The sequence below is a fragment of the Rhamphochromis sp. 'chilingali' genome, assembly GCF_963969265.1.
Source record: "Rhamphochromis sp. 'chilingali' genome assembly, chromosome: 14".
Classification (NCBI taxonomy): Eukaryota; Metazoa; Chordata; class Actinopteri; order Cichliformes; family Cichlidae; genus Rhamphochromis; species Rhamphochromis sp. 'chilingali'.
In genome coordinates this window covers 19,107,950-19,122,785 of record NC_137941.1, presented here as the reverse complement: position 1 = coordinate 19,122,785, position 14,836 = coordinate 19,107,950, and the positions used below count along the sequence as shown (strand labels likewise).

Sequence of the window (14,836 nt, the reverse complement as noted above, 5' to 3'; positions counted from 1 at the left end):
TCTGTATGAGCTGCCAGCACTGAGGGAAATTAGGCATGTGCCAGCCCTGCTCCTCTCACTCTCTCTCACCCACATGCAACACACCCACACGCTCACACCCACTTCTTTCCGCACACATCCCAAGGTGGCCACCCAGGCACCGGGGCACAGGTGGCAGCATATGTTTGTCGTCTGCTCTGAGGTCAACTGAGAGGAAGAAACCGACTGCCCCTGTCTGCTCATGTGTGAAGCGTCAGTCCGTACTTACAAAAGCTTTTAGATACTTGCAAGTGTGTGTGTGTGTGTGTGTGTACACATTGTTAGAATCTGTACAGCAGATTTAAGATAGTGTTTTGTCCCCGAGTTGGAATTTGAAGGCAATGAGCTTGCTTGCCTCGGTGCTGCTTCACTAAATTGAGTTAAGCCTCCCGGGCTTCTCTACTTTTATTTTTCACTTCTACACCAGCACTTAAAAAAATAGCCCGTGGCATTCATCCTACACTCAAATCCACTACATCAGACATTTTAACTAAATCTCTGTTTCCCATTGCAAATAACGAGGCCGTGATTAGTATGCTAATGAGGTGGGTGTGATGCTAATCTTTAAACCGGTATCCATTTAGTCTCCATCTCCTTTAACCGTCCTTTGCATATGCCTGTCAATAAGGACAGCTAAGAGTATACAGAACTATAAACAACAAGGTTACCCATGAAAACTTAAAGTAGTGCAACATCCCTGTCAACTTGCTCTGTGCAGATAACATTGTTAGAGCCTTTTGATTAAGTTGATACTTAACATAATCTACAGCTTCTTATCCTGCGTGGTCTTTCTTCCACATGCTTGATGCTATGTATGAGCCATCAGCATGGAGGCCCAGTCCCGTGAAGTGTAGCTTCTGTGCTTGCTACTACAGCCAGTTGTGCTGCACAAATGGTAAGATCGTTGCCAAAGATTAGTTGGCAGAGCACGAAAAATTTATATGGGTGGAGTAAAGAGTAACTCAACACTGCAACTATTCTGCCATTGCACACACAGGACACGTTATGTCTTTTACAGTTGTGCAAGTGTCATGCCCTGCCACATGGCAGGCCGTAAATGCCAGTATTTGTGTATGCTCTTGTACATAAAATAATGTGTAAATACATTTGGATGGTGGTGTGCATCCATATTAAAAGGGGTTACTGAAGTGAGAAAGTCCCTCCCCCCCTTTTTTTTTTTTTTTTTTTTTTTTTAAATGAGGCTTCCAACCAACCGCCAACTTTAAACAATGGAGCAGAAGCATCCTGGAACGCACTCAGAACCGTGTGACTGCTCGAGGATATTACACTAGAAGTTCCACTCTTTACCAACACATTTTAACAACGTGAATACAACCACTCATTAGCAAATTCATTCACATCCATATTTATGATGAATTCATATTCAAACGGTGGCTGTGCTCCGTTAATCTCGCAGAGGAGGCAGCAGGCCCCTGAGGGTTAGCGCTTAGCTAAGCTAATCAAATCAACCAGAGGAACGGTGGAGTATCTTGAGCCCATTACATAAACATTAATACACACAAATGCATGTGCATCCACGTGCACATGCATTTGTGTGCATACAAACATGCATTTTATAGTTTTCTAATTTGTTGACACACGAAATCCTTTCTCATCTGCCAAACTCAGTGGTGTAGGGCAATGAGCTAAATGCAGAGCACCACTGACATCGTTAATATTTTTGTAAGTGTTACAGTCAAAATCTGCAAGGCAGTGAATGTCTCAAAATGTGTCTGTAGGCAATGATGGTTTTCAGCTTTGTAACAGCAATAGCTGGCCCATCTTGCACCTTAGTAGTTTTCACAGGTACAGCAAGTCCCTTACAAGATCCAGGACCTGATTTGGTCCAAATCTTACTCACTGTAATAGGGTAGAGTGGTGTGAACTGAGCCCAGCTATCATAATGTTCCCAATATAAAATTGCTGTTTTAAACTGTGTACAGAAAACATGATTGTATTTTTTAAACAACTATTCTCTTCTTATTCGTTTGTTTAACACTATTTTGAGTCAGGGTCGTTATCCTGTTTACTTAGACCGTACCAATTTTAGATCCCTTCTTTAAAAATAATGTTATGGAAGTCAGGTTCCAGTGTTTGATCCGCTTGCATTTGAGTCTAAAATGTTGGAACTGTTAGTATCGGCAACCTCATTAGTTTGGTCTTCTGTGACTTTGGCAATGTACACAATTAATTTGTCCGATATCCAAACTGCTTTCTAACTGAACGCGTCTATTCAGTGTTTCAAAGTCACTCGAGTGTCAGACAGTTGGCAGGACCTAAGAGGCATCTTAGAGCGGTACCTAGTGTCAGAAAGACATATGTGATCTTGACTGTTTTGGGAAAGGTCTGAAGATAAATTTAAAATGTAGTTGCTTAACTGCCAGTTTTAAAGAGCCATAGATTGGTAGGAAAATATAATTTCGGAATCATTTTTATCTACCCACTACACAGTTTGCACATGTACATACAATAAAGTCCGACTTGTCCTACATGACTACAGAGAATCAAGGTATCCTATGCAGCACTATTATACTCAGTGCTACATGTTCTATTCAGTGGTTGTATTGTCTAACACGATGATCCACCGGGTTGTTAAAGCCCTCTTCACTGATGTTCAGTGGAAAGCGTGTGCTCCAATGGGAGCACTACAGCACCATCCCTCTCAGACTCAATTATGGGTGCGACATCTGTCCTGACTGACAGCTCACTACATTGTGTGACTGTGGCTGTGTTTGCGTTTCCAGTGTGCATGCATAAATGTGTCTGCGTATGGTGGGTAAGAGTGGCAGTAATGTTATCGAGCAGGAAACCCCGTCCGCTAAAGTGGATGAGATGTGCAAGAAATTGCAAGCCAGCCACAGTGATAAAATCTCTTTCCATCTGGAGTCCTGCCTGGTCGGCAGCTTAGAGCCAGTTTGTGCATGCATACGCACACATACACACGTTTCTCTGTTTCTGAACACACTTAGTCATAATGCATTGCCTAGCTCCTTTCCTTTTAACTTTTTAGCCAAATCTTTGACAACCTTTGCACTAGCCTGAAAACCAAATTTAACCCGCCAAAAAAAGCCATTTGAAGGTCACAAAAGGAATGCCTTCACTGTGTTGGTTGACTCACACAAAGACCAGAAGATCTGTGTAAGTGCAAGAGGCGTGCACAAATGGAAGGAAAGGAAATCTAATTATAAAAAGAAACAGAAGGCTGTTAAGGCAAATCTGAGGGGAAGGAAAGAAATTTAGGTGTCACTGCAAGGAGAGACAAAAGAGATAAAAAGCTCCAGTCACATTCAGGCCTGTGCTCCCGATCAATACCAAGAGACACAGAGATACAGCTTCCCCTGTCTATTCATCTGCTCTTTCTCTCCCCTACTCGCCCCTTTCCCCCAAACAGGCAAACATTTTACTCTTTTTTATTTTCGACACAGGGCTTCATCTTCCCTTCTTCCCTTAAAAAAAAGAAAAGAAAAAGAAATTCCTCCCTTCATATTTTTCATCCTATTTTTCCTCATCAGCCTTTATTCAATCACAGATTTCCTCCACAATCTTGTGCTTCAATCACCCTTACAGCTTTCTCCTGTGATAAAGCTCAGTGAACAGCTGTATTGACAAAACCATATACCTGCATGACAAACATGGGCTGGGGGGGCTGAAGTCTGGAGTAGGAATTGACTCTGTAGATTGATGGAGTGAGCGGGATTCAGATGGGGAGACAGCATAGAGAACAGGAAAACAGGGGAGGGGGGGTGTCTTTGTACGAAAGATAGTGAGATGACATTTTCTTGTTCTGTCTATCCCATTAAGTGAAGCAGAGGAGTGCAGCTTGGCAGCATTGAATCCTCTGCGAACAGAAAGGCAGGGGAAACGCACAAATCAGACACGTGCACAGTGCTGAGCTCAGCAGAGGCATGATCCCGCCACTCTCATTGGGAACGTATGTTTTTAGCAGTGCACAGTCTCAGCAATGCTTCGAAAAATCCACACTCCTCTTTTCCCCTTTCCCTACACATTATGACCTTTGTTGGGCATCACTTCACTACATAAGCACATTTTTTTTATTACTGGGTCAACAAAGGGGAAGAAGTGCTCCCCTTCAGACCCTATAAGCACTGCAATGGACAGAACATGTTTTTTTGCAGATTGGTTTAATCTGCAAACCAATAATTGCATAAATTCATTATCTGGACTGTGCCTGGATCACTGCTCACTAACTATTAGTTCTAATAGAATGGTACTTGTCATTGGGAAACATCAGGAAGCAAAGTTAATCATATTTAAAGAGGAATTGTAAAGGACATTAAAGGGACAAATGGTTATAGCTGGAAATGTAGGTCAAAACATCTCCAAAGAGCAGGTCAGAAGAACAGCTACAACATCACAAACTGCTAAAAGCAAAATGTGGCTGTGAGAGAAAAAGATTGCAAAGCATGCAGAAGACTGCAGACTGCTGGAAGTGACAGTTAATGAGCGCAAGACTGATCAGAGTACCCGTGGTGACCCCGTCCACTCCTAGAATGTGTACAATGGCAGACATGCATCTGAAGGAGACCATCTGCTGCTACTGCCTTGGTATTTGATATCACAGGGCGCCTTCAGAAGTGTCTTGAAGTCCATACTGTGACAGATCAGCTGTTTATTGTGGCTGGTTGGTGTAGGGGGAATTATGATTAATAGAAACAGGCTAACAGACTTGTAATGATAACAGACATTCACCTGTGCTTTGCACCACACTAAAATAGCCTCGAAGGAAACTCAACAATGTAGGAAAAACATCAAAACACACACCGGTATCTTTAAGCTGGGAAAATAAAAAATGAGCCTGCAACATACGCACAAAGATAGAAAAGGAAATACAAGTGTTCAGCATCCTATGGACTCACTTACACAGATGCAATGTTGGCAGTCTTTTTTTTAAATATTTGTTCAGTCATGGTTTAACTTATAAAGTGATTCATTTTGCTTTCAAATACTGGTTATTTGTTTTTTAATAATGTTCATTTTTATGCCTGAGAACAGAATATGAGCTGGGTAAGAGAATACACAGCAGAAAAAAATAAGGAAATTAAATAAATGAAATATGAGCCATAAAAATAACCAAAATAAAAACTCTGGAAAAATTGGGTATTTTGCTGTGGTTTGTTATGAATTTGTTTTTGGGTTTTTTTGCCCAACGGTATTTGAATAATGGGAATCTCCAAGGTCTCAGCTCTAGTCTTTTACTTTTTCCTCTTTCCTTCTCAGACGCCTCAATTTGTGCTGGCTAATTGCATTTAGGAGTTGTATGGCGGTTGGTAACTGCATTAACCTCGGGAGTCACATCAGGCAGAGACTATTTAAAAACGCACCCCTATAGCACCAGTTGTATTGTGGGTAATGCCTCTAGGAGGCGTAACCAATCACATCGGAGTGAGACGAAGAGCTCATCATTTATTGGTCACACACTCTTTTCAGCATCGCTCCACTACCTATTTCCAATACTGCCTCCTTCTGTCCCTATTCCCCTCTTTTCCAATTTCCTTATGTCTGCCTTTTTTTTCTTATTTTATTTTATTTTTCTTTAACAAAAAAAAAAAAAAAAAACAAAAAAAAAAAAACAACACACCATATATTGAAACTTTTACTTCCTCAAAACTGCTTGCTGCCAAATGTATTTTTTTCTGATGTCACACATCTCAAGATGGACATGTTCTTCTTTTCGCTCATTTAGAGAAGGCGAATAACAGAAAGCCATTTGTTCATGAACTTACCATGGCTTTGATTACCCATCTTTTTTACTCTGTTACTACAGTCCTGGCTTCTGCCAAACATGGAGGCGAGAATCTGTATATGTGCCAGCACAATGACTCCTGTGTGTTCTATGGCAGTGAGGGTATATGGAGAGCAGCGTGTCTCAGCGAGGGCTTGCTGTTCTGCTAGTTGTTGGACAAGCTCGCACACAGGCTGGTGCGTAGGATAAGGACAACCGTGACGGCCATGTCAGGCTGTTGTCCTTTTCTTCTGCAATCTGATGTGTAGGAGGAAGTCAAACAGGCACAAGCACACACACATAGAAAGAAAGAAAAATCACACACAAGAGCATACACCCAAGTAAAACAGACTGAGCTTAGTCAGCCTCCAACTTAAGAGAACGGAGGTGTACAAAGGGAAATGCCAGGTGATCTTTGACTTTAAAAAGCTTCACATCACTCAGGTTAAATGCACGCCTTATGTAATATTTGACAATGACAGTGGAGCATGCATAAACAACAACAACAACAACAACAATTATTACAGTAAAAGCACATGATTAAAAAACAGGAAAAAGGGAAAAATGGTTATGCATTTATGCGACATATACCCTCTATTGTGATGACCATAGCAAATTGTGGTTCACTCAACCCAGTTTGCTAATCTAGTAAAGCAGTGTGAATCATAATTATTGCTCTGTCAAACAGTCATGTGGAGCTTTACATCTGCTGCTGTCCAGACTTCCCATCAGAGCTGCCCACTGAAAGCTGAAGGTTTAAAGCAGCAGGCGAGCATTCAACATATAACAACGTGAGCAGCGCTTCTGTTTAACTGATGAGAGAAACTAAATCGTTTACCTCATCACAGATGTGGGAGAACCTGCAGCAACTGTGAAGTGCATGCAGACAGCTGTGATTAGGCTTCTGTAATAAACCCTTAAGTGTTTAGATGTACTTAAGTTTAACACTCAGGCTAAGACAGACTAAGGTAAAAACAGAGAAGCATGGTAGATTGTTTTTGTTTTTTTAAAGGAGTTAAAATCATAAGCAACATGCTTGAATAGAAAGACAGATGATGTTTCAACCATGACTCTAGTAAATTCATATTGGTGACACAAAGGAGCAAATACTCGAATCATAATAGGAAACTACTAAATTTGATTTCACTAACAGAATTCTAAAACATCCCACACACATTTTCAACCCTGCAACAAAAAAAAATCGACAATTTTAACACAGTTGGGTAGCTGCGATGAGTGTACCACCAATTCATTAAATAACCAAATGTAAAACAAGATCACAATCCACTTCTGCTTGTGTGTTTAACAAAGGCAAGAAAATATTTTTAGGGTGTTTTCACACTTTAACCTCTTGGTTTCGTATCCTTTCACACTAAGACAAATCCAAGTGAACAAATGTCCCACAGAAGTACACTCGGTCTGCTTACTGGCCTGAAGTGTCTCAGAAATAAGCAACAAAAGTAAATACAGGAAGACTGTTTTTGATTAGTGGATAAACAGAAAATCTACATTTATTTTATGCTACAGTTTGTGTACATCTATAGAACTTTTCCAACAGTCAGATTGCTTTATGTTCAAGGATGCAGCAGTTACTTCAAATATGTAATGTACGCCCGAGCTGGGTTAGATCGAGATGATGTAAGTGAACCCTTTTGGAGCTCAACTGGAACCAGACTGAGAGCACCTCCTCCAAAGGGCCATGATGCGGTTGTGCTGGTACCATTTTTCGCAAAAGAGCAAAATGAATCTGACTTCTAAATAACAAAGGTGTGAAAGAACATTGTGCTGTCAAAGTCAAGCTGCTTTCCCAATCCAAATGCACAGAGGAAAATAATAAAATGTCAAATCTAACCTTTTCTCCTACATACTAAGGATCTTCCCGTGGTTTGGAGCCATTCCATAATTTAGTGGATATAATCCAGAATGTGTGCAGTGGTGGCTAATTATCATTTGCACAGGTGAAATATTGGTCTTTTGGGACCAAGCAGAGAAACCTTTTCAGCTGATTAATGGCTTTACCTTCATGGAGGATAAAAAAAAAGTCAAACTTTCTATCTACCCCCTCCCTAAAAAAAAGAAACAACCCCTTTCAGATAAAAAGAGAAGCAGGTATCCCATTTCAGGTAGTCAATAACACACAGTTGTTGTATCCATCTGATAGACAATACAGGATGTTAAACAAAAGGTCACAGTATCGTGCTGAATAATGTGCAGGTTCATGGCTGAAACTACTTCCCTTTAGGCAGCAAGTGTTAAGTTCCACATTAAAACCCTTCCCTGCTCTTTGTACAGAAAGATGACAGTGGATGAAACATATCACCTTGAGTAAGACTTAATACAGTAGTACTCAGGGCACAGATTACTGTGCAGCCTTCTTCCCCTACAATTAACCCAGCCACCCCACTGCCAGACACTCACACAGACATATCCCTTCTGTCTCCCTTTCTATCTCACTTCCTACATGCCTATATGTCTTTCATAATACTCCCTGCTTACGATCATCCTTTGACACTACCCTTGAAACACAATTCCTCAAAGGCACCATCAGCAAAGGTTTTTTTAAATACATCAGAGGGAGATCAAATTAGAGAAAGGGGCCGGGGTTGATGATTAATAGAAACAGACACGTGACAGTATGAAAGCCAGACGAATGTGCTATAGAAGAGAAATAGGAGGGTGAGAGGAGGGAGAACAAGGTATTGTTTGCTCACAGTGGTCCAGGGAGGTAAACAGCTGCCAGGGGAATACACAGGGACTCAAAAGCACAGTAGAGGAAAGGGGAAGAAATGGAGACCCTGCTGCGTACCCCTGACCCTAGAAACTGGGTTAAGAGGTTAGAGACACAGAAAGAGGCTCAGATAACAGTCCCTCAACACCTCTGCTCACATACTCTGTCTAGCTCTCTCTCACACACTGATCTATAAATACTATGTGCTATCAGCACTGCTGTTTCACAGTGCCCTGCAACTGAGCCCTGCCCCACATTCAGATCATACTGCTCATGCTAGAAAATACAAACCACTGGAGTCCTAATAATAACTTATTTGGTGAAAAAGAAAGCTAAACTAACCATTGATCTTCTAGGCAAACAATGTCTTTGCAATGGTGACTCAAAAAGTATGCAAATATTTGCATTTCTCAGCTCGCAGTGATACTGTGCTTTCATCCCATCGGAATCTGCTTTGACCTTAAAAGGAAGGTCAGTCGTGAGAGAAATAAAGGCATGAAGTTATGGGGGGAATGGAGTGACAGCTGTGTCTTCAGTACTGCCTTTTGGGTAGATGTGTGTATGACTCCGGAAAATAAGGAGCGGGAGAGGGGAAACTACTGACTGCTACAGTCTCACATTCTGCCAGTACACTGAAAGAGCCCACGGCAATAGATAAATGGGTGGTGTGGGAATACCTGTGTGGATGCGTCTTGGTTTTCCCCCCGTTCAAAACAGGTGGGAAATACATGACAATGTAGTGGAGGGGAAAGTCTTTCAATGCATGTTTCAGTGTGCGCAGGTGCTTTTTTTTTACAATTATAATTATCCTAACAGTCACTGATCAAACTGTTATATCATTACGCCAAAATGGATGTTTTTTTGTTGCTTTTTTTTTTTAGCTAATTTGATTTAATAAATTAAAGTTTTCAAATTTCTGCTAGCAGAAAGCAGTAGAATATACAGTAATGTGAAAAAGTCTTAAGCCACTCCACATGTCTTTATATTTGGGTCCCAAGATATAACACTTTCTTGTATTTTTTTAGTGCTCTCGAGCAAAAGTTCTCCAGCCTTTTCACCAATTTTCCATCCAGTTCTTGTACCCGATCTTTTTCACAGGAATGCTTTTTTTTTGTTTGTTAAGCCACTAAAAACTGACCTATGAATCATTCAAGCATTAAAAAGGCACCTAACACAAAGGAGGAAATCATCCATCATGTTCATCGATGGGCTAGCCTCCCTAGAGCACTACATTACTGAAGCAGTTCGAGATCATCTTGACAGGAAATGGAAACAGAAGGCAGCCAAAGAAGAGCTTTGAATGTCTCAAGAATGCCTTGAGAACTATTGTTGAAGATTATTTAAAGAAATTAGAAGAAAGGCTGTGTTGAAGAATAAAGTTCATACCAAATGCTGACTTTCAAGATGTTATGTGTACATGTTTCAAATCGCTGCACGTAGTTCCCATCCTAGCAAAATATTAAGAAATGAGGGGTGACTCGAGACTTCTGCACAGTACTGTATATCTGTGAAGTGGCACATAAACTGCACTGCTGCAAAGGTTAGATTAGTGCTAATGAACCTCTGTTTGAAAGGTGCAAACAAACCTCCTCTCCCTAAGCTGAATGCTAATTCAGTATAAAATCTTCCAATTATGTTTCTGTATGCGTATCACAGATGTCACATTAGCTGCATGCTCATGCTCAGCTACACACAGTTTTAGTACCTGTGGTACCGAGATGTGGTTTGAGTGTGTGTGTGTGTGTGCATAAGCTTGTTTCTGTGTGTACACGTGTGCTCTTAGAGACTCACCAGTGAGGTTGGTGCGTGCACTGTAGGATCCCAGGTACCGCCCGTCTGTATTGGGTGTGTAACACTCAAACAGACCTTGGTCCTTGGCCTGTACTTTGGTGATGTGCAGCACAGCTGAGTCACTACTCAGCTTCTCCACAAAGATCTCCCCACTAGTCACCCTCTGGGAATATACGGCATAGGCATAGTTTTTCGTAGCTGTGCTCACAATGCGAATCTCCCGGTCTGGTACTGAAGGGAGGTACATGGACCATTCGAAGTTCTGCTCCGTCCCCTCTTTGTAGCCCGTCACGTTGCACCAGATGGTCACGTGTGAGCCTTCAGTCCGTACGAGCGGCCCACTCTGCACCGTTACCACTCGCTGAGCCACAGCGACACCGGCTAGAGATGGAGAGGTAGTGGGAGCAAGGGAGGAGTGGACAGGGTGAAGGCAGGGAGAGAGGAAAGAGAGAGCATAGGTTACAAAACTGCACTTTAAATATTTAGCATTAACAGAGTTTATGCCCCCCACATCTCCCAGGAATACAGAAACAGTGTGACATGTGCAACTAAGCATTCACGGGTGTGCTTACCAAGGTCGAGGTGTGCACACAGACTCACCCGAACGAGTTCTGAACACCAGTAACCACTTAGAAAAACGAAAAAGAAAAATCACAGTAGCTCACAGCTATAATCTAATCACGCTCACGGCAATCACACACACTCGCATGTTAACCCTTCCCAAACCCATAAATCAGCTGGGTTTATATGATCAAACAAATTTATTATGAACAACATATTGGTATCCAATATGTTGTTCATAATTTAGATTTATCCGGTACCAACATTGTTGGCTATTCTACTAGCCTGTCATTTGCTAAGAAGGTAGCTTTAAAACATCTCCCTCCTGGCTACACACTGCTCTCATTATAAACAAAAATAATTAGTGAACTAAACCATCACAGGGGACTGCAACAAACTGCGAGCAAACCAAGCCCTTGTCAAGACCGATTATTATCACTCTTTGTAGCCTATATTTAGGCGTTCAGCATATGTGAAGTTTGCCTTAACTCCTTATACACACACACACACACACACACACACACACAAAACCACACATATCAAACACACACACAGAGAACATTCGCCATTCAGGGAACAACTACAAACATCCCTCTCATTGGGGCCAGAGACAACAGAGCATTTACACATACCCCCAAATCCAGACAGAGTGACAAGTACGCTGTTTCCTGTCTGCACAAGCAACTGGGGATTGCAGCTGTGTTTTCGTGTGTGGGTGCGTGTGTGTGTGTGTGCATGTAAGAAAGAAAGTCTGTAAGAGGCTGTGTCTGTAGGCACAATGCTCAGCATTAATAATTCACTAGAACAGCTTTTTAACTTTAACATCCTCACTCTTACCATAGTAACTTTCTCTCACACTTGCACTACACCCGTCCTTTCATTCACTGTGAGCGCAGGTCCATTAACACCCATGTTTGCCTGTCCAAGGTCAATCTTGTAGAAAAACAAAGGCCCTTTTGCAAATCGTGCTCGCAGAGTCCACAAAACGTAGATGAACGGGAGGAAAAGTTACGATGATTTTGCTGTAGGAGAATACTTCCAATAGAGTCGGAGCAAGCATCGTTATCTAGATGAGGGGCTCGTGTGTCGTTTTGTTTTCCTTGCTTCCTGAGATTCCTGAACACCTTCCACAAATGAACAAGTTTTACAAATCTATTATTGTGAGTCCCTCACCTTAGTACTCTATGAAATCAGTTAGACTGAAGTGAAAACTGATTAAAATAATCATTCCTCAAGGCAAGGATTTCAAAATTGTACGCCCTCATAATTATGAAAGCAGCCACTGTAGATAGGTTGACCTTTTCTTCAAAGAGAAATGAAAAACAAAACGCAAAAAAACTCAAGTTAAATTGTTCAAACAGCACAATTATGTTGTGATATTATTGTGTTACTATAGAAACAAGATAAAAGTTCGGAATCTCATTGTAGCTTCCGGTAAGGTCACCAAGCCTTGCTACGTTCCTGTGCGAATATTATAGAAATACTATACAAGACTTGAAATGACAAAGTAGTGTTCCAATTCCACTCTTAATAATGCTGCACTCATAAGCAGTGTGTGGGGGGGTCATAAGCATATTGACATTTCGAATGCGGTCTTGAGTCATTTTTCATAACGCATCGACAATGCTTTATTTACACATTCAATCAATAACACACAACCCATTTAGGAAAGTCATATTTTGTTTGAACATGGAAATGGAAAGGAATTCAAAAAAACAAAAAGTCACTAAGCAAAATATTTATCCCCAGATTTCTGTGGAGCCCCCCTGGGGGTCATGTGGTAGAGGAAAAATAATTAGAAGAGGATCCACAGAAATGGATTAATAAACCGCGCACACCAGTCAGAGAGGGAATTCAACATGTTTTCATTTATTATTTATTATATTTTCGTTAATAAACTTGCATACTTGTTTATCCAATTTGTATGCAATCTGTGCCGTCAGCTTTTTTCTGCTTATCTGCCAGCTTTGCACATCTTTTTGGACCTGCACATACTGCTGTACCACACTGCAATGAATCATAACCTGTTAAAAATTTGGCAACTGACTTTTACTTGATATAAAAAAATGTTTCTACAGAGAGAAAGCATTAAGCACTCAAGACAGAACGTCTACAATGAAATGTGCTGGCAAAATCTATCTGACCACAGCATGGAATGTAGTATGTAAGAGCAGGAGCCATCAGTAATGACTCAGACCTTGGTTCCCCCAGTGTTTCTTTGCTGTGATGTCAGTGTGCTAATCTGGCGGCACCCAGTCTACCCAAATCCAAGTCTGTACTGCTGCATTAGTGCTCCTCACGCTGCAGCTTCTCACCTAGAACTGCTGGAAACATATTACTCATACATCCAGAAAAAGAAGGAGGAAAAAAACCCCAAAAAAAACAAACCATACGACTCATACTGTGTTGGTGCACTAAGAGCTTTCCTTCACTTGTCTCCTGTCATCCTCATGAAACAAGCTTCTCCTCATTTCTGATTACTCTCACTCCCTTCCTCCATGTTTCACCAATCATCAACCCTCCCCTTCGTCCTGCCCCTGCAGTCTCTCTTTCTCTGGATATTCCTGTCTCTTTTCTGTGCCTCACGCTTCTCTGCATCTTTTCAAGCAGGATTTAAGCAGCTCTGTGAAACTTCAAAGTGTCCATCGCTCTGCAGGCTGTTTAGAAAGGATGACAATGACAAACCAAACCCTGCAGACCTTCAACTGATCGCTCTATTCCACCACCCTTCCACAGTAATCCTGAGGCCCCCCCCCCCCCCATCTCCCAACTTTTTCACCTCTGGCTGCGCTGCCTTGATCTCCAAGTGTCCATATTTGTTCAACAAGGCCTCAGATATTCTATTATTAACGCTCGTCTCCATCTCTGCATACCGCAGATGTCCTGCTTTGCTACCTTTTTCCTTCTCTGGTATTCCTTTCCTGTATCTCATACCTCATCATAGCTGGCCCATTGCTTCCCACACAACTTTGGTGCAAGCAAAAACATGTGTCCCACGTCAGGTGATGAAGAATGACCACAAGCAAGCTGACCTTCCTGTTGATCGGTTGGAGGATATAGCAAATGGGAGCAAATGATTGCAAATGCGCACACACACACACACACACACACACACACACACACACACACACACACACACACACACACACACACACACACACACACACACACACACACACACACACACAGAGAGAGAGAGGGAGAGAGAGAGAGAGAAAGCTGCAAAGAGGATTAAGCTAAGAAGAAGGGGGGCTTAAACACTAATCCAATCATTCGTGGCCAGTGTCTTATTCTCAGCGGAAACAGCAGTGAGGCCACTCGCATTCATTCATACCTACACCTCACATCATCACTCTTCTATGACACATGATAATTATACACCTTGAAAGGTGTATAATAAAAAACACTGTAGGGCGTAAGTAATATAGAGGGCATTTTCACAGCGGTGCAAACACATGCTAATGTAGAGAACAGAGCTGTCCATCAATGACTCTCACTTTGCTTCAGTTTTTAATTACATACCCACACGTGTAAATACAGATTATATTCTATACGTGCACACAGGGACGCCCATAAAAAGTTTAAGCAACCTAACGAGGATCAGCCTAACGTAGTTCCTTCATCCCAACCGCAGTCAGGCTGTACAATACCCACACAGTATAAATACTGTTTAAAAATGATGTATATTATTATCACTTCCACTGTACTTTACGTATATATCAAAAAGAAAAATCTTGGTATATTTTACTGTATATAGTAACCATCTGCATCTTTAATTCACCTGTTCTTCCCTTTTGCTGCTGTAACAAGTGAATTTCCCCAGTGTGGGACTGAATAAAGTATGTCTCTGTTTATGATATAAAGGTGAGGCGTCAGCCTTGCTTTACTAATATAATATATGAGGTTAAATTACTGTGAATTCATAACACTTGACTGCTCTAATACAAAAAAAATAGATTAGACTCCTTTTAAATGCATTTATTCAATTGCCTTAT

At 41.4% G+C, this 14,836-nt stretch overlaps 1 protein-coding gene across 2 annotated transcripts in view; it reads right to left on the bottom strand.

The window, feature by feature from the left end:
• LOC308409616 (immunoglobulin superfamily member 3-like) overlaps positions 1-14,836 on the bottom strand; it is a 77,121-nt gene that overhangs the window by 47,757 nt on the left and 14,528 nt on the right. For both annotated transcript variants that reach the window (XM_080902497.1, XM_080902498.1), the window contains exon 3: positions 10,281-10,661. In XM_080902497.1, the coding sequence (XP_080758623.1) occupies positions 10,281-10,661 (381 nt within the window). The remainder of the gene's footprint in view (positions 1-10,280; positions 10,662-14,836) is intronic.